The 27,924-nt window shown below is 43.2% G+C and overlaps 1 protein-coding gene across 5 annotated transcripts; it reads right to left on the bottom strand.

Annotated features, from left to right (window-relative positions):
• Nucleotides 1-25: 25 nt before the first annotated feature.
• Nucleotides 26-27,924, bottom strand: zc3h13 (zinc finger CCCH-type containing 13). Of its 5 annotated transcripts, none has more exons than XM_088289817.1 (20): nt 27,762-27,924; nt 23,042-23,212; nt 22,856-22,959; nt 21,902-22,016; nt 19,893-20,004; nt 19,632-19,798; nt 19,387-19,529; nt 18,138-18,338; nt 17,903-18,055; nt 16,537-16,874; nt 15,288-15,719; nt 14,986-15,195; nt 13,335-13,785; nt 12,956-13,068; nt 11,563-12,759; nt 10,863-11,483; nt 3,686-3,829; nt 3,391-3,591; nt 1,759-1,922; nt 26-1,639 (listed from the first exon to the last, which is right to left on the bottom strand). In XM_088289817.1, the coding sequence occupies exons 2-20, from the start codon at nt 23,201-23,203 to the stop codon at nt 1,436-1,438; spliced, it is 5,232 nt and encodes a 1,743-aa protein (XP_088145943.1). In that variant the 5' UTR covers nt 23,204-23,212; nt 27,762-27,924; the 3' UTR covers nt 26-1,435. The 5 variants fall into 5 exon arrangements, with proteins under 5 accessions (XP_088145943.1, XP_088145940.1, XP_088145941.1 ...); XM_088289814.1 differs by having other exon boundaries at nt 27-1,639; nt 12,872-13,068; nt 15,270-15,719; nt 19,893-20,001; XM_088289815.1 differs by having other exon boundaries at nt 27-1,639; nt 12,872-13,068.

Genomic DNA, 27,924 nt, shown 5'->3' on the forward strand with positions numbered 1-27,924 from the left:
AATGAGTTACATTAAAACCAGCAGTATCAGACAGTTTTAAAGACGTTTCGAGCAATACAAGAGTCATTTTTCAGTGAGAAATGTTAAGGTTATGACTAGTTAGAAACAGTGAAAACACTCTCAACTGGTTGCCAACCAAACAACACAGAATAATAACCAGCCACGCTAACTAATCAAACCTAGGGGCACAATCAACCTACATTGCGTGTTTTTGTAATGTGGGAGGCAACCCGGAGTACCAAAGAAAACCAACGCAGGCACAGGGAGAACATGCAAACTCCACACAGGTAGGCCCGAGCCAGAACAGAACCCTGCACCTCTGCACTGTGAGGCGGAGGTGCTAATCAGTCTTGTTTAGTTATGTTGTGTTATTTTAATTGCAATTTAAGTTTAAAATATCTTTGAACTATACAGTCAGTAAATTATGTGAACGTGTCAATGTGAAAATCAGAGTGAAAGTGTCATGATCATGTACTGATGTTGCATGTGTACTTGTCTTTGAGGGTCGAAGTTCTTGGCCTGTTCAAGAAAATAAGAATAATAAGAAACGCTCACCAGTAAAATGTCAAATTTTATCTTGTTGCCATTCTGAAAATAAATTAAATAAATCCACCAGTAAGTCCCACGTGCATTGGTGTAAATTTGGAAATAACCATGTATATATAACAAAAAAAGTATAGTTCAAAGGTCAGGAACAGAGCACAAAACCAAACCACAGCGTTCAATGAGAATTTTTCACCAACAATTTTAGCGGATTAGTTTTTTTTTGTTTTTTTTTAGTGGTGTTTGCATTATTCAAATGGTAGCACTCACCTTTAATTAGATTGTTGACTGCTGGTCTAGAGCAAGTGTGCCCAGGTCTGGTCCTTTAGGCCTCCCTTAATGCCTCCCTACTGCAACAGACCTGATTCAACTCATCAGGATTCAGGAACGTTATCAGGATTTTGCAAACCCTGCTGAAGAACTGATCATTTGAATCAAGTGTTAGAATAGGGCTACACCCAAAACAGCCTGGATAGGGGCTCTGAGGACCAGACTTGGGTACCCTTGGTCTCAAGCCTTCAAACTCCGAGGTCTGTTGGTGTGTTCAAATGTGTTTCTTCTCTGGAAAATGGTCTTACATATCTCACCTGGATCATTTGCAAGTATTGCGCAATGTATAAAAATATGACACTGACAAAAAAAACTCAGAACAGCCTTTTTTTTTTTTTTTTTTACATTTCTTGTAACGTTTCCAAGTCAATGACATGTATTCAATGACACAGAACATGCACATAATGCAAAACATTTCAAATGTAAATAATTCAAAATTTTTTCATCATAGCTTTATTTCCTACTAAAAAGTTATGTCTGTGATGAAATGGAACAGGGACAAGTCAAGGCTTCCAAGCCATTATGTTCATATGTTTTCTGACTAATAGTCACCTTGTGCATCTCATGACACACAAACCACTGGCTGTCCCACAGTGACCTTGCTGATGCTGTCCGCCGGGGCATCTTCAGGAGCTGGATCTGACCCACCATCAGATCTTTCTGGGACAGAAGTCTGACCAGTCACAGTTCTCCTAAAAAGACGCATGCTCATTTGTAGCAGCTCACTGTCCACTACAGGATTCATGGGATACTGTTTGGTGAGACCCTAAAGGAGAGGAAGAAGATTACAAGACACGAGCCTCAAAAACCAAAATCTATTCCAATACAGCTGAGATAACAAATGTCTTAAATGAATGGTCCTTTTAATGATTGCAATAAGTTTACCTTGTCATTTTTCAAGAGCTGCCTCCGGATTCCGAAGTCCCTGCGGGCACACAAAGCCTTGCAGCAGGGCCCCAGGTTGCTGAGTAAACTTGCCCTCTCCACCCGTCTGTTCACGGCCGCCATGTTCAAGGCCCCGAGGTCATGTTCAAACAGTTTGTCGGCATCTGGAAAAGATGCATATATTTACTATTATTGTTTATCTTACAGACTCCACATGCTAAGATGAAAAAAAATATCTGGCATAAAACAGTTATCAGTGTACTTTGTATGGTGTGCTCCAACAATTTCAACAAGGGTGTACGACACAATTTCACTATAAACAATCAGTATTTTTCCATTTTTCTTTTCTCCCGGAAATGTTCAAAACTCAGCATCTTTTTCCTATAAACTCCCATAGATTTTTATTTTTAAAAAAGGGGGGGCAGGATTAAATGGTTGGATTTTTTCTTATTCCGCATATACTTCACCTCAAAAATAAATCTGTGTTATTGATCGATATATACTGTGCATATTGTACATGAATTTTTTGTTGAGACGAGACGGGACGAAATTGTTCATGTGCGTCGTCAGACGCTCAAAATATACGACATCCCTTCCTATTGTACCATGATTTATATTACACCATATGTAAAGCGCTTTGTTACAGCTCCAGCTGTTGTGAAATGCGCTATATAAATAAAGTTGTATTGTATTGTATCAAACGGGATATAACAGAAACAAAGAGAAAGGAACAGCAACAACTGCGGAGGGACTGACATTGGTCTAGAGACTTTTTTTTCCAGAAAAATCCAGAAAAAGAAAAAAAAGAAAAAAGCTGTATATATATGTGTCTGTCTGTCTGTCTTCATCCGTTTCAGGGGTTCATCAGACTTTGTGGGCTCATCTCATGTCTGTTATGACAATGTTCGAAGCTCCTCTATCCTCAAGACATTGATCGCGACCCAGAAGTTGTACCCGCGCCGCTATATTCAGGAGCGTCGCAATTGTCTTAAACACGTATCGAGGTGCGAGGACGGCACATCGAGGAGCTCCCACCGGCTATCCTAAAGATCTAGTGTTAAGGAATTTCAATAAATGCCAAATGAAATCAAAGTAATTAAACAGAACACAACAAAAACAGCATGGAAAAATCAGTTCTATTTCATATTTTGACAGAGAATATTTTTTCCACAGTGAGATCCTGGTAAGCGATTAATTTCAAGAAAAACAATGCAGGGCTCCACATTGTAAAGTGTACAAAGCCAGTCAGAAAGTAATATTTCAAATTTATCTGAGGGGATCGAGGTGTTTGAAGAGTTGGAGGAAGAGGACGTTGGTGGCATGATGTATGTTGGACCATACCAAGACCCGTCAAAATTGGAATAATGATAAGATATACGGTTATTACCCTCCAGTTATTGTTTGAAATTCAATGCTGTGCTACAGCACGGCAGTGCTGTAAATTCCGCACGATTTTGGTCCATTTATTCTGCTAGCATTGATCTATCGATCTATGTTCCTACCCTCACATATGGTCATGAGCTATGGGTCGTGACCGAAAGAACAAGATCGCAGATACAAGCAAAAATACTAATCCATCCTCAAAAATGAACACCACATTTCAAAAAGCAATGTTCAGATGCAAACTCTCACCTTTGGGGTTGTCCAGCTCTACCTTGCACACTTCTCTGACCTTCTCCAGGAGCGCAGTCCCAGCAAGTCGCTTCGAGACACCCGCCCTGAGGAGAACTGCACCTGGTGTGAAGCGCAGGAGAGCTGCACCAGCCGCTCGGGGCTCTGGCTTCTGTTTGGGCATCAGACTGGACCAGTCCACATCAATGACATCCAGAGGGCCTGACGACACACCATGGAGAAGGGACAACACTCATGAGAACTCTGACATCCTGACAAATCATATAATAAAGTCAAAGTATTGCATGTCCGGTACCTGTAATTTTCTCCTCATCCTGCTGGTCCTCTTTTTTCTGACTGTCAGCGAGAATTTCATCAAGCTCATCATCACTGATTGGCTCATACTCCTCTCCAACAGATGCCACTGACTGGCTGTCATCTTCTTTCCCCTCATCCTCTCCTGAAGCAAAGCATGCACGCACCAACACACACACACTTCAATAACACAGCAATTAAGCTTTTGATACAAACACTGGATGCAAACGTCAGCAGTCTATAGAAAAGATTTAAATAGGAAAATCGGTATTGACTAAACCAATCAGAATCGGATCATTAGATTCTAAAATATTCTGTCCTTGAATCATATCACACCCATTTGTATTGAAATATGTAATGAATTGTCTTATGAGGCGCACATCAGATATGAATTGGATACCTCCGTTTGATGTTGCTGCTCATCTGTTCTTTCTTTGAATCTTGAATAGTTTGGGTTTTGGGAAGCTTTAACATGTTACATATTAGTAAACATAGCAAAAGCTACAGGCATGTCTGTAGCTCTGGACTAGCTTGTTGCACTGTTGCTCCAAACTTTTTTCCTTGTTGCACCATCACTTAAGTTAGGCGCACCAAAATTCTTAACTGCATCACATTCAACACCGCTTTTTACACTATGACTGGGAAATGATTAACAATCTGGTCAAGTTGACTTCAATGACTTCATTTGAGGAGCAACTTTCTACTTTTGTGTTGCATTTTTGCAAATTTGATGGGCTATTCCTTAAAGAAGAAAAAGACAGAATATACGAAGCCTACTCCAATTTTGATCGCATTATGAAAGACGTGAATGTGTCCATGGCGGACTATATCATCGAGTTTGAACAGTGCTATTCACGAATGCGGAAATACAACATGGAACTACCCGATGCTGTTTTAGCGTTTAAGCTGCTGGACACAGCGTGCTTGGAGATGACAGACCGGCAGCTGGCTTTAACAGCATGCAGCGACTTAACATTTGCTAATATGAAGTCGGCGCTGAAGAGGATATTTGGCGCAAATGCGAGTGTTGCGGCGGATGCCATCAGCCAGGAAATTGTGTATGCTACGGAGCAGCAACGGAAAAAGGGCAAAGCCTGGCAAAAGAGCACTCGGCAGAAAACTCCACAGAATGGTACTAATCCCCTTGACAAGTTTGGACGGCGATCCAAATGTGCAGTGTGCCAAAGCACGTATCACTGGGCTAAAGACTGCCCACACAGAAGTGAGAGTGTCGCAATAACTGAGGATCGTCAAACGGAAGTTGAAGAGTGTAATGTTACACTGCTAACCAAGGAATCACCTACAGATGCAGAAATATTCATGACAATGTTTTGGCTCAGCTATAATAGATACTGCTTGTACCAGAACAGTATGTGGACAAAAGTGGCTTGAGCACTACAGCTCGGTATTGGGAAAGAAAAGTGCAAATACTATGAAAGAGACTGAAAAACAAAGTCACAGATCATTTAAGTTTGGAGACGGAAAAGTGGTCTACTCTGTGAAAAGTGTGAAGATACCTGCTAAAATTGGGCACACAAAGTGTAATATACAAACTGAAGTTGTACCTGTTGACATCCCCCTGCTTTTGAGTAAGTCATCACTAAAAAGAGCAAGAACAGTTTTGGACATGGAGCGTGACAACGTAGTGATGTTCGACCAACCTGTCAAACTGGATTTTTCTACCTCTGGACATTACTGTGTAAGCATTGTGGACACTGATGAAAAATGTAATGCCAACATGGAGCATGTGCCAGCTACTGAGGAAGAAATACTGACAATAACAGATGAAATGACAACCGATGAGAAGATGAAAGTTTTAGAGAAACTTCACAAACAATTTGGACATACCTCTGCTGACAAGCTACAAAGACTTTTGAGCAGCTCTGGGAACAAGGATTCTGGATGTGCCAACCTCCTACTGAATGTAGTAAGTCGATGTGAAGTATGTCAAAAATATAGTAGGGTTAAACCAAAACCAGCTGTTGGCTTACCGCTTGCGTCAACGTATAATGAAACAGTTGCTGTAGATTTGCACGAGCTGGAACCGGGAGTACGGTACCTACATATTATTGACCAGTTCACTCGTTTTAGTGCAGGGAGTGTTCTGACTACAAAGAAGTCTTCTGAGATCGTCAAACATTTTCTTCATGATTGGATAAGTGTTCATGGCCCCCCTAAAAAGCTGTTCAGTGACAATGGTGGGGAGTTTAATAATGAAGAAGTGAGAGCCATGGCTGAGAATTTTAACATGGAAGTAAAAACAACAGCCGCCTATAGTCCTTGGAGTAATGGGCTATTAGAAAGACACAATCAAACCCTTACTGAAATTATAATGAAAGTGAAGACAAGCACTGGATGCAACTGGAGCACTGCTATGGCTTGGGCTTTGATGGCAAAGAACTGCATGGCCAGTGTCCATGGCTACAGCCCACATCAGCTGGTGTTCGGACAGAATCCCAACCTACCTTCTGTGTTGATTGACAAAGCACGAGCTCTAGAAGGCACCACAAAAAGTGAATGGGTCGCGAAGCATATTTCAGCTCTGCATGCAGCAAGAAAGGCTTTTACTGAAGCAGAATCTTCTTCGTAGAGCACTAAAGAAACAGCTGCGTCACACAGATGAGAAGTATGAACTAGGTGACAAGGTTTACTACAAACGCGTCGACTGTCCAGAATGGAAAGGGCCAGGAGTGGTCATTGGACAGGATGGTGCAGTTGTTTTTGTTCGACATGGAGGCACCTGTGTTAGAGTTCATCAACTCAGACTGAAAAAGGTTGCTCAGGAATATGATGATGATGTTTCTCAGATTACTTGTGAGAAACAGACCAATAGTTGGAAGGCGAGCCACATGTCGAGTACATGGAGAATGACCCATTGCCTGCTCTTGTGAACACAAGGGCTGAAGGACAAGAGCATGAGAGAAATATCCAGTTAAAGACTGGTCAGATTGTAACATTCAAAAACCCGGAAACCAGCATTCAACAAACAGCAAAGGTTTTGGGACGTGCAGGAAAAGCGACTGGAAAATATAAAAATTGGTACAATTTTGAGCTGCTTGGGCCTGCGGGAGTGGCTGGAATCAACAAATCATCAGATGTTTCAAAATTAGAGGATTTTCAAATCCAGGTGGATCAAGATGTGACGGACTATAGAGGCGAGGACATATTTGTGACAAATGATATCTTATTTGACAAAGCCAAAACAAGCGAAATAGAGAATTGGCGAAAAAATGATGTGTTTGAGGAAGTTGAGGACAATGGACAAAAATATATATCCACACGATGGGTATGCACTCTGAAAGAGACAGTGACTGGATTAGTACCAAAAGCAAGGCTTGTTGCAAGAGGTTTTGAGGAGCTGCAAGTTGCTGAGTTACAAAAACACTCGCCAACCTGTGCCTCAGAGTCGCTGAGGCTTCTTGTAGCTGTGATTTGTCAAAGACAGTGGACACTTCATTCGATGGACATAAAGTCAGCCTTCCTACAAGGCATGGAACTGTCTCGCGTCATTTTTGTCAAACCTCCTCCTGAAGCCAACTGCGGAGGGGCGCTTTGCAAATTGAAAAACTGTGTGTATGGTTTAGCACAGACCTGGGCATTGCACGGCCCGCGGGCCAGATCCGGCCCGCCGGGTGGCACTGACTGGCCCGTATGACAGACCTGGGCATTGTATGGCCCGGGCCACATACCTTTGGTTGACTCTGACCGTGAGTGTAAGGTTAATTGGAAATTTCAAAATAAACATACTTTTTAATTTCACCTCATTCATGGGCTAAAGCTGCACTGCTTTTATTCTGAAATTGTTTTTTTTTTTTATTCCCGCACAATGTGCGTCGCACATAATGACGTAATGCGTATATCAAGACATGCGCGCGATTGAATCACAACAAGACGACGTTCGCCCTCAAAAATGTCCGCTCAGGCTAAAAAAAGAAAGGTAGATGCCGAATGTAGAATTTTCAACAAAAATTGGACAGCGAAGTACTTATTTACTGAAGTTAGAGGTAAAGCTGTGTGTTTAGTTTGCGGGGAGCAGATCGCCGTGTTGAAGGACTACAATTTGAGTCAGCATTACCAGACGAAACATGCAGAGAAATATAAAAACCTAACTGATGCTGAAAGAGCGCAGACATCGGAAGCTTTGCTAGCTAAGCTGCAAACGCAGCAAGGCTTCATGCATCCAGGGATGCAGCAACCAAGACCAGCTTTGTGATATCCCACAAAATAGCCAAAAACAGCAAGCCATTCTCAGAGGGGGAGTTCGTGAAAGAGTGCTTGGTAGACTCGGCAGCACTAATATGCCCTGAAAAAAAAGCGGCATTTGAGCAAGTCCCGCTGTCAAGGCGAACCGTGACGAGAAGGGTCGAGGACATTGCGGGGAATCTGGAGCTACAGCTGCAACGTGAAGTGCCAAGTTTTGATTTTTTCTCCTTGGCTCTGGACGAGAGTTGTGATGTCCGCGACACAGCCCAGTTACTCGTATTTGTCCGCGGGATAACTTCAGGATTACGGAGGAGCTGGCAGCAATGCGGTCGTTAAAAGGGACGACGACAGGGAGCGATCTCTTCACTGAGGTAAATGCTTGTATGGACACGTTGGGACTGAAATGGGACAGACTGGCAGGTGTCACCACGGACGGTTGTCCAAATCTTACCAGAAAAATGTCGGACTTTTAAAACGCATGCAGGATAAAGTGACAGTCAATATGTTGTATCTTGCTTAATGTTTGGTGCAAAAAGACAATATTGTGATGTCTTTAAAATGCTCAGAACCTTTACACAACTATCCAACAGTATATGGAACTCAAAATGTGTTTTGAAGTGAATGTGACAGAATATGTTTACTAATATGAGACACAAATAGTAACAAATGTTAATATTTTGTCTACCATTGTGTTGAGAAATTTGAATGAATAAATTTTTGTAAGGCAACCTCATTTTTTCAGTTTATTTGGTATTTAGTTTCATTGCTTAACTTTAATATATACTCTTGCCAGCTTGTCAAAACAGTGCTATTTACTGCTTTTTAAAAAAGAAATACAATTAATATTATGCAGAATTAAGTTCAGCCTTTTGGCCCGGCCCTCCACAATATTTTATGTTTCTTATGTGGCCCCATGGAAAAAATAATTGCCCACCCCTGGTTTAGCAGATGCCTCTCTGTATTGGTGTAACAGAGTGAAGGACATAATGATTGATGCAGGAGGTACAGTATCCAAAGTTGACCCTGCAGTTTTCTACTGGCTGGACAATGAGAAAAACGACACGGGTGTGCTTGCATGTCACGTTGATGATTTCATTTGGGGTGGTTCTCAATTGTTTGAAATGACTGTCATGGCACATCTCAAAGTCAAGTTTAGTGTTGGTCGTGAAGCTCATGATAATTTTTCATTTGTGGGTGTAGATTTTGTTACTTCTGACAAAGGGATAAAGATACACCAGGCTACATATATTGACCATTTACAGCCAATACATCTTACTCCATCGCGTGTAGATGAGCATACTTCACCTGTCACTGAAGAGGAAAGAGATCAGTTAAGATAAAAAATAGGGCAACTTTTGTGGGTTGCAAGACAGAGCAGACCTGATGCCATGTTTGATGCCAGTAATCTGGCTTCAAATCTCAAATGTGCTACCATACAGACAATTATTGAAGCAAACAAAGTTGTATCTAAACTCAAGACCAAGTCAGTTGAGTTGAAATTTCAACCCCTTGGGAAAGATGATAGTCTACAGTTTGTTGCATTCACTGATGCATCTTTTGCAAATCTATCTGATGGGGGTACTCAAGGTGGGCACTTTGTTGTTTTGATGGGTAAAAATGGACAGTTTTCTCCCATTTGCTGGCAGTCAAAGAAAATTAAGAGAATTGTCAGAAGTAACTAGCAGGTGAGACACTAGCTATGTCTGAGGGAATTGGCAGTGCCATTTTTCTGTCAACTTTATTTTCTGAACTGTATGCTGGTAGTCCTGATCGACCTGTGCCAATAATCTGTGTTACCGATAATCACTCACTTATGGATGCTTTGAAATCTACTAAGCTTGTTGCTGAAAAAAGATTGCGTTTGGAAATCAGTTCTATTAAGGAGCTGATCCAAGCCAAAAGGGTTAAACAGGTGCTATGGTTAGACACTAAAGATCAACTGGCAGACTGTCTAACTAAAAGGGGAGCATCTCCAGACTTGTTGCTCAAGGCTCTCCATGAAGGGTATTGGAGAATTAAATAATCTAGCCAACATACTGTTTAAACAGTTAGTTAAAAAAGGGAAAATACACATTCTCATTATTTTGTAATTGAATGTAATGTTTAATGTTTTGCTGTTAAATTGAGCAATTGTATGTTTTTTTTTTTAAGAGACTGAGATTGTTGTCTTATTTTTGTGTTATAACCTTCACATGCCACACAGCTAGGGGGCAGTGTTACTTGGGGAAGATGGCGAGGGCACGGTTGGGGAAAGAAAGAGGTGTCTTTGCTGTGGAGGTGGTGGTGGCGTTGCAAATAAAGTACTTCGACAAGTTGTCAACATTTGGAGTTGTCATTCAGGCTAACAGTGGCTTCGATTATCGTATTCGGGTTATCTCCACAGTCCAGTAATTTGCCTGCTATTTTGCCGCGCTGAATATGCAAAAATGAATATAACTTGAATATGCTTCTATTTAAAGGCTTCTGCTCAAAGCACTTGGATCCCCCAAGTACTTAATTACGGTGTTAAACGCGTTAGCTGTATCAACAGGTTCGCTTCGCATCTAGCATGGCTTGTAGCTGACAAGAAGGCAATATGATTCTGATCTTAGACAAGTACAATCAACAGATGCACACATTCCTCATCACTTCTTTCGGGCCACTATTAGAGGTTGGCTGTATTGCGTAGCGCTTGGTCCCAGAGCACCGCTATGATTTTGTTACATAATGTGTGACAAAACCAACTGTGCTTGTGCTGCATCACATGGTAAGGGGAGCAACTCTACTCGAGAGAGACTGTTGAATAAGTAGCCTCTCACCCACAACCTTTTTTTTTAGTTGCACACTATGAAATTTGGGCGCGCAGAGTGCACCAACTGATAACACACTGAATCAAATCGTAATTCATCGAATCAAACAGTGTTGAATCGTTTCATACGCAATGTAGCGTAACGAATTGAAAGATGCACACCCCTGAAATGTGTGTATATTTTTACCATCAACGCTGTCCATCTTCTCCATCTCGGACTGCTCACCCACAGTATGGTGGCTGTTGCTTGGTTTCTCAGCTTCTGGTGGGCTGAAGGCTTCTCTTGGCAGGAGGGGCTCATAGTCACCTCTGTCTTGTCGGATCTGATCTCCTCGCCCTGCAGCTCTGGAGTCACAGTGGGGGGGCAAGTCCAGCATCATCAATCTCTCCCTCTCTCTATCGTTGCCTCTTTCACCCCTGCTGTCTCTGTCTCGTTCTCTCTCTCGCTCCCTTTCCCGCTCATGCTGCTGGATGAGTCCCTCGGGCAGTAAGCGCTCTCTGTCCCGAACGTCCCGCTCCCTCAGAAGAGGTTCACGAGCGGGACGCATGGGTGGAGGTGGCTCGCGTCCCCTGCCAGGCCAGTCCCTGGACTCGGGGTCCCAGTCTCGCTGTTGTTGAAGAGGTTGTTGCAGAAGCAGGCCTGGTTGTGGTTGACGGAGATCCTTTCGGTCCCGCTCCCGATCAAATTGCTCCCTGTCACGCTCCCGTTCTCGACTGTCATAGGACCCAGCGCGGGATTGGGACCTGCCCTGCCTCTCAGAATCAGGGGAGCTACGCCTGGAGCTGTGGCTGCGGGAGTCCTGGCGGTCTACAAGGTAAGCACAATCAGTGTTTGGGTGGTACATGCAACCTGCAGTCTCATGTTCAAAGTTTATGTGATTACTGACCTGAAGAGGTACTGCGGCTTGGCTCGCCTCTCCTCAACTGGTCTATTCGTGATTTCCTCTCTGTTCCTGGCGGGTCACTGACGGCAAGCCTCTCTCTTTCTCTCTCCCTTTCCCGGTCAAGTGTGCCTGTGCCCTGGAGCCGGCCCCTGCGGGCACGTGTTCCCTGGAGGTCATCTCGGTGAGCTGAATCGTTGGAGGGCGACCGCGGACGCCTGGATGATGTGCGACTTTGGTTACTTCCCATGCTGTTGCTGCGCGTCTGCTCCGGGGGAGGCTTGCGGAGAAGGGGCTGGGACATCAGGGGCTGTGGAGTCAAAGTCTGCAACAGCATTGGAGGATCCTGCAGAAGCAGAGGGGCGATCGGAGGAGGGTTGCACCGGTCTCTGTCACGGCCCAACCTGGGGCCGCCACCTCTTCGAAGAGGCTCAGGTGGAGCACGCTCAGCAGAAGCGGAATCCACTTGTCCTCCTCGATCCGAGACCTCTTCATCTGACCAGTCGCTGAAGTTGTCCATTTTGGACAGTTGGGCAGGCTCAGCATTGCCAGCAGAGCCACGATGACCTGGCCTCATGGAGGGAGGCGGTGTCCGAGGACCTCTCTTCCTCTTGTTATGGGGCTGAAGCAGTGAAGAATCCTCCTCGGATGCCTCAGAATCTCCTGCGCGTTTCCGCTTTCGCTCTAGCACTTTCCTCTTTGCTCCCTTCCTTGGTGATAGCAGAGATGGCGGACCATCTGTCAAAACAGCAGCCGGCGGGTCAGGGTTGAAACGGTCTCCAGTTAGACCTTTTGCACCACATGCGTCTTCCTCTTTACGTCCTTTCTTCATGCCCTTCCTCAATGATTTGGCTTTCTTTTTGCTTTCCTCTTGGGGCTGTGACGCAGCAACATCTCGGTCTTCGTTGTCAGCAACCAGAACCAAAGGAACAGGAGGCGGTGTGGAGTCTCGCAGGTCTCTGCCTCGGCTTCGAGATTCAGAGTGCGTATCTGACAGCTGATCAGCACGTCGATCACCCCCCCTGCTTCGGGGCTCCTGGTCCTCGTGGCGGCTGCGTGCATCCCTCTTATCACCAGCTCCTCTGCGCTCCTCATCCTTCCAGTGGCTGGACTTGTCATCAGATATTACTGCCCTTGATGGTGAACGCAACAGGGGCTCCAGGGGGCGCACCACCTGGCTGTGCAAGCGATGCTTATCTGCACCTGCACATGAACATGTCACAAAAACTCAAGATTTACGAAATGGCAATATATTCCCTAGATGTTAAATCCTTATTCCCAAAAAGGATGTGTCCTCGCTAAAAGAATTTCCTACTGTCACTTGGAGGTGGACACACAGGGCTGGGGAGGAGGGGCTGTGGGTGGAGCTTGGCCAGCCCCCGGCCAATTGGACGCTCACTTTTCTCATCTGTACTGTTGTAGCCATCACTGTCTGCGGGACTGTGGTCACGTGTCCCTCGCTTGGGGGAAGGTCGTGGGCTGGGGCTGGTTTCCAACCTGGGTCGCTTGCGGCTGGAGGGCACCAAAAGGGAAGTTAGGGAAAAAAATACATTTCAGCAAAACAACCTAACCATCCACAACAAAAACGATTGAGCACAAATAAATGTAAAGCTACAAAATTTTAAATTAAAACATGGGATATCAACAAAGAAATATGTTACACAGAGTAAAAAAATAAAATAAATGAAATTACGGTAATTTCCCCCAATTAATCCCCACGGTTCAAAGCATGTAGTGTGGAAAATACAGTAACTTCAACCTCTTCATGCAGTACATGCCTTGTTTTGCGGTCGTCCCTTGTCTCGCGAATGGTACGGTCGTCCCGGGTATCCTCCCTCCTCTCCCGCCTTTCCTCCCGTCCCCGCTCTCGCTCCTCCCACTCTCGCTGCCTCTCTCGCTCCCGCTGCTCTCGTTCCCGTTCACGCTCCTTTCGCTCTCTTTCCCGCTCTCGTTCCTCCCGCTCTCTTTCTCGCTCCCGCTCCCGTTCTCGCTCTCTCTCTCGCTCCCTGGTGCGCTCCCTCTCAGCCTCCCGCTCCTTTTCTCGCTCCTTTTCCCTCTCCCGCTCCCTATCTTTCTCCCGTTCCCTCTCTCGCTCCCTCTCTCTCTCCCGCTCTCTGTTCCGGTCGTCTCGTCTTTCTTCTCCTCGGTCTGTCCTGCGCTCCTCCCTGCGTTCGTCCCTCTCGGACTCCTCTGATCTTCTCTGTCTGTTTGGGGAAGATGCCCTTTGATCTAGGAAAAGAAAAGTTATACTTTAGCCAGACAAAAATGGTTTCCCTCCTTTTTCAAAAGCAAAGGTTTCATGCAGATCTACACAAATAAAAATCTGACGCCAATCTGAAGCATGTGACCAAGGTGGTTCTGTTGTATTGCCAACGGCACTATGATGCCTTTATTTCCCTTCTTTTTTTTCGCTTTCTTTGAGTAATTTTAGTGAGTTATATAGTATATAGTTTTATTTCTGTACTTTTGTTTTTTAAATGTCTTGTGTTTTTTTAGAAATGCTTTTTAAGTGTGTATTTATCATATGTAGAATTGAGTGGTGGACTAATAGAAAGCAATGGCCTAAGTTCGAAGCGGTGCACTTTGAAGCGGGTGAACGATGGTGCCTCAGAGTCCACGCTGCAATCCTACCATCAATTTCTTCAGCCGAGGTGCAAGCAAAATGTAAACACAAACAACATCTTGTAGTCCCTCAAGTGACGAAGTAACTGCGCCGCATTTATTACACACAGTGTATTCCTGATGTTGAAGAATTTTTTTTTTTGCCAAGATGGCGGCGCGCATAGACGCAGCGGCTAATGGCTCTCCCTCCCAGTGCTCTTTATTGCTGAACTACGTTTGCAAAATTTGCCTTTGGGACTATGTAGCAGAAAGATGAGAGCGATGTCACTCATGTAATATAATTAGCAATTACTAGACCTATAATTACAGAAAAAGTATGTACATTGATGTCATAAAACACATATGTTTTGCATATTATTAAGACTAATATTAGGTGTTTTAAATTAGTGATCAATGAAACACTGTCTTGTTTAAACTTCTTAAAGCGTTTGCATTAAAAAGAAACTCTCTGTCACAGAGCAGCATCCCATTCCTGCTATAAATCAACTATAAGATCATATATTTTCCTTTGAATCCCACTCCTATGTAATTGAGAACATCTCATTATACTGGGCTGTGACTTGCAAAGCGCTTCTACCTTCGGTACTCAAAGCGCTTCAAACTATTATACATGCAATCAGTTGCCACTCGGGGTTCAGTATCTTGCTAAAGGATAGTTCGACATGGTCACAAAGGCCGGGTATCAAACTCACAACCTCTATTTATGATAATATATTCGTATTGATTAAAAAACAGTTTAGAAAGTTACTATGTTTTTCCCCAAACAATACCCCAAATATGGAGCTCCACACAATTCCTAACTCCCACCTCTCTCGCGATTATCCCTGCGGTCTCTTTCACTGTGGCCGCCTCTCCTGTCATAAGAAGAGTCTCGGGCCTGGTCGCCTCTTCTGTCTCGATCGGAAATTCTTTCTGTGGCATTGCGTTCTGCGCTCCGTTCGCGTGCACCACTGCTTCGAGACTCCCAGTTGTCATGACTGCTATCCAGCTGGCTCCCTCTGGAGTTCCTGTTCGAGCCTGATGGAGGAAGACATTTGACACTGTCCATGACACACAAGTCTGTTTTATCGACTGACATAATCATGTCTTGCCTTTGTCAGAGAACTCACGTCCCCTCCCACGACTGTTCTGCTCTGTTCTGGTCTCTGTCCGTCCTTCTCTTCCTCCTTCATCACGCCCATGAGCTCTTCCATAACTCCTGTCCTCCTGGGCCATTTCCTCCTTTCTGAGGTTGTCCATCCTGTCCCTTTCTTTTTCTTTTTCACGCTCTCTCTCCCTCTCTCTCTCTTTATCCCGTTCACGATCTCGTCGTTCCAATGACTCTCGACTGGAGCGGGTTTCTGTCCTGCTTTCTCGAGTTTCCTTCACATCTCGGCGGTCACGAGGCTCTCTTGTCATTTCGCGTCCTCTATCTCGGCCATCCCGTCGCTCTCGAACATCCCTGGCCTCTCTGTCGTCGCGGTTGTCCCTGGACAAGGTCTGCTCTGAGTCGAAATCCCAGTCGTCGCGGTTACTGTCCTTATCTCCCTTCTTGCGGCTTTCTGTTGGAAAGACAAAAAAAAAAAAAGATTACTTGAACATTTTCTTTGCCATAGGAACGAATTCCATCTTCCATTGAAACACCACAATAGTAGGATTCAGTAATTATGTAAAACACAGTAAGGTTCCACAACTGTCAAAAGCTGCAAAGGGTCACTTATTAAAAGCACACTATGGTAGACCAGACATACAAAAAAAGAAGTTCCATGACTGTTAAGCGGAGATGCCAGAGCTTGGTGACGGGAACGTTAGGTGGACACCTACTACTCAAGGTAATAACTCCACTTTTGTGTTTTTTTTAGGTAAACTGGCACTGAACAAGCTGAAGCCTCGTCACAGTATATTCCATCACTGTTTTACGCAACCCCAGCGTCTAATTTGTCGTGACCGGTCAACCTTGCATGTTAAAGCTTCTGCTTGTGCAATAAACGTATCACTTTGATGTGATCAAATGTGATTGTGAAGTTAATTGTTGAGTAATCTATCCTAAAAAGATTTGTTAGTAACAGACATCTCTTATCATTTTTGTCAGACTGTTCAAGAAACACAAAATGTGAACGTGATCTAAATTAAAAAGTTAGGCTGTGTCCTACGCACGCGGTAGGGAGAACACAATCAATGCAATGTATCCCAAATTGGATACAAAAAAAATTGTCTCCTTCTGCTGGGGTAGTATCTGCAATGAAACTGCTACACACACACACTTGCATACACACGCACTGAAGCGTACCCACACAAGCCTCCACACTGTAGCCTGATGATTGTAATCTCTATTTCTGTGAAACAGAATGGGGACAACAAAACACAATATATGTGTACCATCTCTGCGCTCATGTCTGCGATCTTGAGTATGTGGACTCCTCTCTCTATCACCACGGCTTCTCTCACGGCCTCTCGAGTGGTGCAGAGCAGGGCTCGATTTATCCGATCGACGATGGGGGGATGAGGCATTTTGAGATGTGGCAGGAGAACGGGAGCGCTGGGACCTTGGCGGAGAAGAGGCCGCAATGGTGGAGCTGCGGTGGTAGGTAGGTGAAGATGAGCGGCGGCGGCGAGGAGAGGGAGAATGCCGCTGGGGAGATGAGTCCGAGCGGGAAGAAGGCGAGTGACGGTGGGGTGGTGTGGGAGTACGCTGATGGCGTGGAGGTGTTGGAGACCTACAAACACAGTAACAAGTTACTTCATCAAAGACAGTGTGTTTTCGTCAACGATGACAAAAATATTTCGTTAATGCCTCTTTTTTTCATGACGACAAGACGATGAGCTAAACAATGTTATTTGATGACGAAAACATGACGTGACGTACGTGAAATTTACGTTGATTGTTAGCGTGTGGTCCGTCAGACGCTCAAAATTTATAACATCCCTTCCTATTGTACATGTAATCTGTCTTTCAAAACATTGCTATGAAGTGCAACCTATCTTTCGTTTGGGCCCGCTCACCACCGGGACAGCACGCAGGGCACATGCGCCGTGCACGCACAGTCACACATACTAGTGTCGCACAAACGCGTCTGCGGCCGTTTGTTTAGGCTCGCGCACACTGACACCCGTTCCTTTGACGGACCATGGCGACAGTGACACTCGCAAGGCTACTTCGCTCTGATAACCACAAGATGGTGCAAGTAAACAAGACACATGTTTGATACAGTTTGTACTTGTGCTACTGTACTATACAACAAGTCTACTATGAATCTATGTTGGTAATACATTTTTATTTTATGTTGCTCTAAGTGAAATAAAGACAACAGTTGCCAAATAAAACGTTTTGGTTCTCTGCTTATTTTGGAGCAATGAGCACTGTACGTTATCTGTTCGTAATGCATAATCCTTAATAGTCCATCAGAAAGTCTTTGCTATTGGGTGGAAACCTTGTATGCCTAAAGGGCATTAGTTAAAATACTAAAACCTTTTTGAGTTTTGGTATCTATACATTTACAAAAACTAGACCAAAACTTTTTTTCTGCGTTTCCGTCGACTAAAAGCGACTAAAACCTTTTTGAGTTTTCGTCGACTAAAACTAGACTAAAACTATCACAAATAGGAATGACTAAATCTGCTGAAAACTAATAAGCATTTTCGTTCAAATGACTAAAACTAAGACTAAATCTAAAATGCCTGCCAAAAACAACACTGATCAAAGATCTGCTCTTGAGCGATCCAACTGCCGTCAACACGTGCTGACCTGTGAGGAGGAGACGGTGGTAGAGCAGCCTTTTGTGAAGCAACTTTAGGAGAGGTGGACTTCTTCCTCACTGAGAGTGAAGGTGACACACTACCAGAACGCTCCTCTGAAGTCACTGAGCGTTTGGCCTTGTGAGAACTGTCAGATCGGTCCCTATGAAAGACCAAAACATTTTAAAAGTATGAATATTGAAAAATGGGTTTTACTGTGGTGAGGTGACAAGTGCAATCTTTACCGGCGTTTCTCCTTCTTCTCTTTGTGCTTTTCTGCATCACGTCCCCGGTCTTTCCCTTCTTTCTGCTTCTCTTCGCACTTCTCTTTGTTTTTGTGCTTGCCTTTGTGCTTCTTTACAACCACAGGGATGTCCAGGGGCACTGGGGGTGGAGGACTGGGGGTACGAGGCCCTTTCTTCTTACTATGGGAACCTTTTGACGTCCTGGGGAAAGTAATTTTTAGCCACAGTAATGACATGATGTCTTCATGAAATGAGACCGAAAAGCCTCACCTCATTATTAGCCCCAAAGACTGTATTTCTACCCCCTATCGGATCGCTCCACAGTAGAAATCCCGCGACACGCTGGATTACATTTACTTCCGTAAATATTACCTCGTCTCTTCTATGCATGGGGGTCATTTTGAGGAAATACTGTATATGTTCACACACCAGACACTGCTTCTCGCAGTGTTAGTAAGTACAGTATCTCATTTTTTAAATTTATTAATATGAAGCATAAAGCATGTATTTGGATATATAGCACTATCTCTCTATCTACAGCAGAGGGGTGCTCACACTTTTTCAGCATGCGAGCTACTTATAAAATGACCAAGGCAAAATTATCTACTTACTATAAAAATGCAAATTATATATATATATATATATATATATATATATATATATATATATATATACACATACATATAAATATACATACATATACATATATATATATATAAATAATATATTATTTTATTATTTATTGCATTTCCCTTCTTTGGTATTGCGATGGTAGACTGGCAGATGAGGCAAACGCACTTTGAAAATGTCATCGTGAAAAACAACTCCTCCACCCATTTCGTATTAAAGCGATACGTTTTTGTCTTCTTACTTGGTCCAGCACCCTCACTCATGTTTATACCCCCTTGAGTTCAAGAGAATAAAACGAGGGTTTAAAATTGGAGGTAACCAACTCGCTAGCTTGTTAGTTGTGCTGCACTTATCACCGTTGTTTGCGCATGCGTGGTGACCTATGTGTCACAAAAAAAAAAATCAGGTGTCAACTGACTGGGTGCCCTGTATCAATCACATGACGGATAATGATAGGCTGACGTCTATTTTTTAATGTCATGCGATCCACCCATACTACCTTTGCGATGACTGATCTACAGCTATCCATCTGTCTATCTATATACTTTACAATTTACAAACAGTATTCAGTGAAAACGTCACAGTACTACTTGGTGGAAACAGGTCTATAGAAACATACTTGGCAGTTTCTGCGACAGGTGAGGTTCCAGATGCCTTCTTCTCTTTCTTTCCTGACCCTTTAACTACACTTTTTTGTTTTGGAGAGCCACTGGACTTCCTAGGTGGAGGGGAGTCTCGTGAGCGTAACGGCTCAGGCGAGGCCTAAGTATCAGAAACATAATTAAAACCCACAAAGAATTTGTATACACACACACATGCACACGCACTTATACATATATATACACTAAACACCTTGCTTCTTACTTTTTGCATGGCCGTCGATCTTGTTTTGGTAGGTGTCTCGTCTTTCTTGATGACAACATCTTCTCTCTTCTCTAAATTCTCCTGCTCCAGTTTCATCAGTTCACGTTGAATCTTCTGCCGTTTCATCTCGAGAGACAACTCGTAGTCGTAATCACCAATATCAGAGTCTGCAAATCCAACAAGAATAGACTTAAAAGAGAGAGTCTTCAAGAAATTAATATTTCCCTCCCACCCAAAATAAAAAAACCAATACTGTCAAACCTTCGCGATTTGTTTCCCACTCTATGGGTTCTTCTTCGCTGGCAGGGGTACGCTCCTTAGTAATTTTGATATCTTCTTTCTCTCTGTGTCGGCCCCTGGAGGAGTCTCTCTGCTGTGATTTAGGACAGGCACACAGAGGCACAACTTCATATAATAATTATTCCAATTTTGAAAAAAACCCTTATTGTGGTGGAAGATTTATGTGTCTGGGACTTTATACCCCCGGTAGGGTTGCCTAAGGCAACCAGGTCTGAGGTGAGGGACGAGATAAAGCACATATCTCAGAACCATTAACAACAATTTTGGTACTCGTTTTCCTTTGGTCAGATGGAGTCACCAGGTCTCCCTCTCCGGAGCCAGGCCCGGCAGTGGGGCTCGTTGGTGAGTGCATGGTAGCCGGGCTTACACTGATGGGGGCACAGCCCGAAGAGGCAACATGGGTCGGGTACATAGGTACTTAGAGAGCTGGGTGGCGGTTGAATGCAGGGACATTGGCCGTCTAATCCCTGTCCAGAGAAGCTGGATCAAGGGATGTGGATGGCATCTCTCTGACAGAGAAAGTGCTTGAGCCAGTGTGTGAGGTTCGAGAAATTCTGACTTGACAGTGGAGATTATTGATCAATTGCAGATCTCCGGGTCGCACGGTGCATTATGGGTAAGGGAATTTGGACTGAAAACTAGTGGCGATCAACGGAGAAAACTATCATTTGGACCATTTCAACCACTGGAATTAATTTTTTTAAACTTACTTTATTTTCTGCAGCATGACAGTTAAGATTAATTAGGTTTTTATGACCGCGACTGAGGATGATAAGTGGTGTGGATAATGGATGGATGGCTGAATGGATGACATTTTGCTAGATGCGTATGTGCAACCAAATGATGCAGGTCGAACATTTTTCATCATTTACTTTGCAACAGTACATGGGGATTTTAATGCTGACAGCAAGTACAGTTATGAAAGGTGTTAATAGCGCAAACACTTAGCAAATCAGTGGCCAATGTTGGCCGGAATAATATTGAAATGTAATTGCTTCATGAATTAAATCAGGCTGATAGCATGTCATGTCTCTCATTAGTTTCGCTGTCCGGCAACTTGCTTAACGTACTTGCAAGACATTGACAAAGTGAATAGCAGGCAGGCAGCCATTTGCGAAATGCATTTAGCCACATAAAGTAAAACCGTTTAGATAGTTCTCAGCATTTTTTCGCATTCAATTTAATGCAAAAGCAAAATACAGAATCTCCATGCTTTACATATTTACAAATAATTCTAAATACACTGCACATTGGGGGTGGGAAACAACCTTTGGACAGACCAATCACAATTCGTCTTTGCATCTTCAATGTTGTAACCGTGTTGATATTTGACATTTAATCCCACTTGAAAAATAAAGCATAAAGTAGAGGTGATGCATTTGTGATAAGTGTCAATGAGGTGACCTCATTATTATTAGACGTCTCCATCAAATAACATCAAAGGAGCAGTCTCATTTCCCCAAAACATGTCTTCCTCCTCCAGCCTCGCACCGCTGTAAATCTCCTGCCTCCTTGAGTTTCTAGTGAGAGGTGCTATCAAGTAAAAAGAGGAGCGAGAACCTAAGAAGTAGACTTTACACCGAGCCGATCGACTAGCTGATCGATCCCAAAAATGTTGATCGCATAAAGTCAACTAGGAAGCTGGAGTAAGACAAATGAGATGAGCCCCATGTCGCCAGGCCGTTCTGGGTAGGCTACTGGATCCCCTGGAAGAGCTGGACAAAGTGGCTGCCGAGAGCGAAGTCAGGGCTTTACTGCTAAAGCTGCTGCTCCCGGCCGGATGAGAGAGGGGGAAAAAAATGGATGGATGGATGGCATTTTGAAATGATTGTGTTATTTATTAACTATATTTTCTTATCAAAAAGATGTTTAATACCATAAGGTTATACATTGCCACTGCTGCAATCAGATGTTAAACAACTGGTAGTGATTACTGGAAAATCCAAAGCAGAAAGTGACTGAGGACTCACTCTTCCTGTGGGAGATGCTGGCTCATCCAAATCACGCTTCACACTGTCTGGGTCATTATCCTGTCTTTTATTCTTCATCCTCTCCCGCAAGTCGCCAGTGGGTCTCTCTGCTGACCTGCTCCAGAGACAGAGACACACACACACACGCACATGCACGCACACACACAAGCAAAGAGCGTCAAGTCAAATTCAATCATTAAAATACACAATACTTTAATGAATACCACTATGAAAGGGAAATTTCACACCCTAAGACTGTCAGAGAAGGTTGACCCTCCCTAAACGCATAACTTGCACTGTGTGCAGGGCCTCATCCTCCACAGGAGACCACCTTTTTATGCGACGGGACACATTTGCTCATATGCGCAGTGGATGTGCGATTGGTGTGTGTATATGCGCTATCGTGAGTCAGGCCAGAGCACGGGGTTTGGGGGCAGCATACGTGGTTGTGTCTAAAACTAAATAAATAAATATAAATAAATCAACGTGTTATTTAAGATGCCATTCATTGGCATATTTACGCTGCAAAAACGAGGACTATCATTGAACGCCAAGATGCCCTCTGCGAAATAAAAAGACTCAGCTGGTCAAAATAAGGCACATGCCATTGATGACATTTTTATCTGTTGCTGTGATTGGTCAAAAGTTTGATCGGCGTGCACAGGTTGTCGCCTCACCCAATCAAAGCAAAGTATAGTACGGAATGGAACAGGACCTGCTTGATACTGTGAAGAACTCCTTTAAGTGATTCACGTTGTCATCTGGCACTTGCAAGGTTAGTTCCACGATGCAGACGCAACTAAGTTTATGAAAACATAAAAGACCTCCACGAATACAATAATAACAACAAGCACAACTAACTGCAGGATGAGGATAAATGTTCCCATAAAGCTTCATTATGGAGCGGCCGACGACACAAAATTATTCAGCCTACTTCGAAACAAGGCATCGTACCGGCTGAAATTAAATCCTTTGCCTCGTGGGTGAGTTCCATGTGTGTAGCGACAAGTGTTTCCGTAACTGCAGTTTCCCGTCTTCAGCCAATTTCTGCAGTGACTCTGAAAGACACAAACAAGCATACAAATGACTCAGCAATGTATGTTGACCGAAATATTATACTACAATCAGTGTTGTACATACATCAGCAGCATTACTCCCGGTGCTCGGGCCAAGTCTTTCAAAGACGCTGGGCCGTCGCGAGGGGGCGGCAGGGTTGCTGGTGCTGCTGGATGCGGTGGTGCTGCTGCTATCAGATATTGTTTTTGAATTCTCCACTGTAACCTTCCGCCTGATCTTGGACATTCTGCAGGACTGGTGGAAATTATGCAAAAAATAAATAAAAAAAAAAATAAATTCCAAATACTACAATTCAATCAGACATAATCTCAATACAGCCATTTGACTTCCTGAGAGAACACTGCAGTTCACCACAACAGCACTAAGTAGTGATGATGAATAGAGTGAATAATTACATTTTACTGTATGCAGTAAGGCCCAAACAATAAGTATTTTTTGAGGCTGATGCCGATATTTGGCAGAAATAAAAAATTAAACGCCCAATTAATTTAAAAAATATACGAAGCATAAAATCACATATTTCGCACCCAAAGAATTTCAATAGGAGTCAACTATATGCGGATTTTCACTTTTCGCGAGCTGGCCTGGTCTCTTATTACACCCGAATAGCAGGGGTCGAGTGTAAATATATTGTTTAAAAAAAAAAAAATTCCTTTTTGGTTCTCAGCATGCATTTAATTGTTGAAGTGGTAAAGACATTATGTAATCCTTGTCCTATCTGTGTTTAAATAGTTGAATGTGTATCATATTTAACACGTTAGTGTTTGGCTTTTTTTTTTTTTTAAACAAACCGTGACATTAGGTTGTGAGTAAAATAGTGACACGTCTGAATGATAGGGAAATTTAATTTTCTAAGTTTAAGAATACAACGTTAAGGTAAAGATTTATGTGTAGGGGTGTCACGTTACGGTATTTGTATCACACTGCGGTCCCCTATCAGCCAAACAAACAACATTGTATTTTATTGGACTACATCCAATATCTACTAGCACTCATAGACAAGCATTTCCTTTGAGAAGCCCCTCCTGGTCTTCTTTCCAGCAGCGTCGTGAGTGATTGTGCATAGCCTACGTGATCAAAACGTGACGGTCTGGGAGTTACCATATTCATTAAAAAAAAAAGTTAAAGTTCGCGGAAAAAAAACCCTAAATACATCGCGTGTGCATGTACTCCAGTCATTTACTTGAATGAGATTCCTAGCGCAAGCTCGCCTCGGTGGTCAACCAGCATGACAGTGGGCCCGCCTTCGGGGTGAAGGAGTGTGAGGAAAATGGCTGTGTCTTTTCCTTTTTAACTGTATTTACACCTTTACTACTGGATATTAAAATTGCATGGACTTAATCGACATTGGATTTCGGTACAAATTGAGGCGTTAACGAGCACTTCCAACATCCCTGAGGAGGGCTGGGCGATAAAACAAAACTTTACCGTTACCAAAATTTATTACAAAAACCGACATCATTTTGCCCACGTAGGTAAATGCGGTGTTTAAAAAAAAAACTAAGAAAAGAAATGTCTTTTCTGTCCGTGGCTATGTTCATGCGCCTTTAAGACGGCTAAAGCGCGTGTAGTCACGTGACTCCACCCATCTGAACAAGAAAGAAAACTGACGACACAGTCGTAGCTGGCGATTCAAATCAAGAAGCGGCTGACATGGCTGAAGACGAAGTAACGTGAGTTGAAGTTGTTCCTGGTGGGCTTGTCCCGAAAAGAAATCAAGACATCTGTCGTTTGGAAATGTTTTGGGTTCCGTAAAGACGATGTCTGAGTAAAAGAACACGAATAACAAAGAGCGTCGTAAGCACCAAAAACAGCTTGTACAACCTTTTCTTTTTCACCACGTACAACACAACCATGCTGTTGACTTGGAGCTTGTGCTAAAAGCTCAAATTGAGAAGCAAGGTTCGACAAGTGACTACAGCCCATAACGGAGGCGACACCATATGAGAGAACGTCTAAGAGGTGGACGCGATAGCCTAGCACAGGCATCACCAAATGGCGGACCGCGGTCCGGGTTCGGACTGGACCCATGACCAATCTATGATGAATTTTTTTCAGGGCGCATTCGCAAATGTTGACGCTGCAATTCTAGTTAATACGGAAAAGGCGTCACTGATTTAAGCCAATCAAATCTTTTGTTTACGATCCACTGCCAGTTGCGCAGCAGACCGGAAGAGAGTGCTGCTGACAGTTTGCCTTGCTAAAAAGTTAGCAAGGTCGATGCGTCTTGTTTTCAATGAATGGACGGAGAAATTTAGTTTCGATCTGGCTGCAGCCAATTTAAAACCAGTGTGCATCATATGCTCCGAAACCGTCGCAACATTGTGAAGCGCCACAACGAAACAAAGCACCGCCCTTTTTTGCAAAGTTATCCGCTGAAGCTTGAGGTGAGTGCACGCAAAAACATTGAACTTCGAGTGCAGTTTAACTGATTTTTACATTTTCGTTTACAGCACAGCGGCATGCAAAGAAAAATTTTCGGGAAACATAAAAAAACATTCAGTGATGGGGAAGTTGTGAAGGAGTGCTTAAATGCGGTTGCAAAAACATTATTTAAAGGAAAACACAAAGCCCAGATGTGTGAAATAATCCACCAAATCCCAATGGCCCTGACTCCGTTCCAACCCAGATTTAAGTTACTGGCAGGGGAGTCACAAACTCATTTTTCTCATTAAGAGAAGTTAAAAAAAATATTCAAAAGAAAAGGTGGTGTCAAAGCTCATTTTGAATTAGTTTTTCATGAGGACAGCCATTTTTATTGATTGTGTACTGAACATGTTGAACTGTTTTACTTGGATAATTAGGCTTTCCGTTTTATTTAGGCTGATAACTCTGATTTTTTTAAAAAAGGTAAAAGATGTTTACTCAATGCTTAGTTAGCACTTGATATATTTCCGCAGGAGATATTTTACTATTTTTTCCGGAAGTGGCACCCTTAAATTCCTGGAGTCACATTTTCTTGAATGTGAAATAAACGCCTTATATTTGTTTGACTGGCAAAGGTGTTTAATGGGAACATTGCTAAATATTTTGTATATAAGTGCGCTCTGTTGAAAATGACTAAATATTGAAACTATATAAAAATGTGAACATAGGCTAGATATTAAGGGAAGTCGGACTTTGGTTCGGACCTTTTAATTGGAAGAAATTTTTGTCGTGGACCTCTGTGACTTTTAATTGAATACCTCTGGCCTAGCAGATGGCTAAAGATATAGCTCCTCTAGTTACAGTGGAGCGCACTGGATTTAAACGCCTCATGAAAGTAGCCGACAAGAGGTACGCAAATATTGTTCACAAACCATACTTCCCGATATGGACAACATCGGGACGGGAGCTTAGACATGTCAAGCATTTTGCATCCATATCCGACTTGTGGTCGAGTCGCAACATGGATCCCTGTTGGAGCCTGACTGTGCATTAAATAGACGACAAGTGGCGACTGCGCACCAGAGTACTTGAGACGGCACATTTTCCAGATGATACACACTTGTTTATTTGGCTTGCATTGACATTTTTTCATTTTATTCAGCATTTTGTTTTCAGGCCACACTAGCTCCTTTGCACATGGAATTATGTATATTGTTTACGGGAGACCTTTACACAAATCTTGGCCTTTGCACATGGCATTACAGCATCTTGGCGCAATCTATTTGCAGAAAAAGATTTTGCGAGAGGTACCCTTTTTCTCCTGTTCTTTGTGACGTTCAAGTCATGCAAAGCAAGCTATTTGGAATGTTTATACAAATGATTTTTGTACTTTTATTTTTCATTGAAAGTAATGTGTACCAGTTGGTCAATATAAAAAAAAAAAGCAGTTAATATGCATTTCCTGCATTTATTTAGATTTTGGTACACAGGGGTAATTTATCGTGCATTCATCATTATAAAGGTAAAATTGCTCAATTTATCGTGATATTGATTTGAGGGTGTGCGACCAGCCGGATCTCCGTGGATTGCTGGCAAACTCTTCAAGCGGCGGAGGTCATGTGGAAACAAAAGTGGGAGTTAAGCAAGCCTCACAAGACGCTTTCGCCAAGCCTTTGTGAGTGATTTAGAACAAGAACAAGTGGGCAATTGCTAGGTTCAGGACGTTTTATTAATTACTTAAACTTGGCTACCTGCTCAGATTCACCATGCTTCAATGCAACTGTACTTGAGGCTAATGGCAGCAAAAAGTGAACTTTTGATCACCAGTTTACGATGCCCAAAATTGGGTCCTGCATTTATTTAAAAACGTGTGTGCGCAGGTATAAGCTAAAGTCACTGTTAAGTAAATAATTCTGAGTGACATGTTCTTTGAAGCGTTAATATTAAATATACAGTAAAACACTCCTGTGTGCAGTCCTGCTGTAATATTCTCACATAATTTAAAAAACGACTTTCTGAACGAGGCATTTGGATATCTCTGGAGTGGACTGCCTTAATATTATTTGACAAATGAGGTAGCATTTTTTTCTGTCAAATGGTGGTGCATTTGGTGATAGCATTTTAAACACTCTGGTGTTGGGCGAGCCTTGTGAAAACAAACATTCACCCTTACCTACAGCATGACTCAGACGCAAACAGACCCGAGGCTGCAGATGAACCTGAAAACTTGGCGCCTATGACGGTAAACTCCATTGAGCGAATCGCAAAACATATGCACCCCTACAAGCTATACGTTTGAGGAAAACAAACGAAAGAGGCTAATATAGCATGATGCTATCGTGTTTTCATTGAGCGCGAGGCCTTTGTGGTTTCGAGCGCGTGTGCTGCACAATGAACGGACAAGAAGACCACTCACCCAGGATTCGGAATCGGTGTCGCATCTACTGTTATCCCGATACAAGATTCATTAACTGAATAAATTGCATGTATTCTTCAAAGACAAATTCTAATACTTCCCGGGAGTCCGCATATTGACGGAATGCGTCATAGACTGTAGTCTTCTTTGGTGGGGGGCGAAA

The sequence above is a fragment of the Idiotropiscis lumnitzeri genome, chromosome 3, assembly GCF_059441095.1.
Source record: "Idiotropiscis lumnitzeri isolate Australia: NSW breed Sydney's pygmy pipehorse chromosome 3, RoL_Ilum_1.0, whole genome shotgun sequence".
In the NCBI taxonomy this organism is placed as follows: Eukaryota; Metazoa; Chordata; class Actinopteri; order Syngnathiformes; family Syngnathidae; genus Idiotropiscis; species Idiotropiscis lumnitzeri.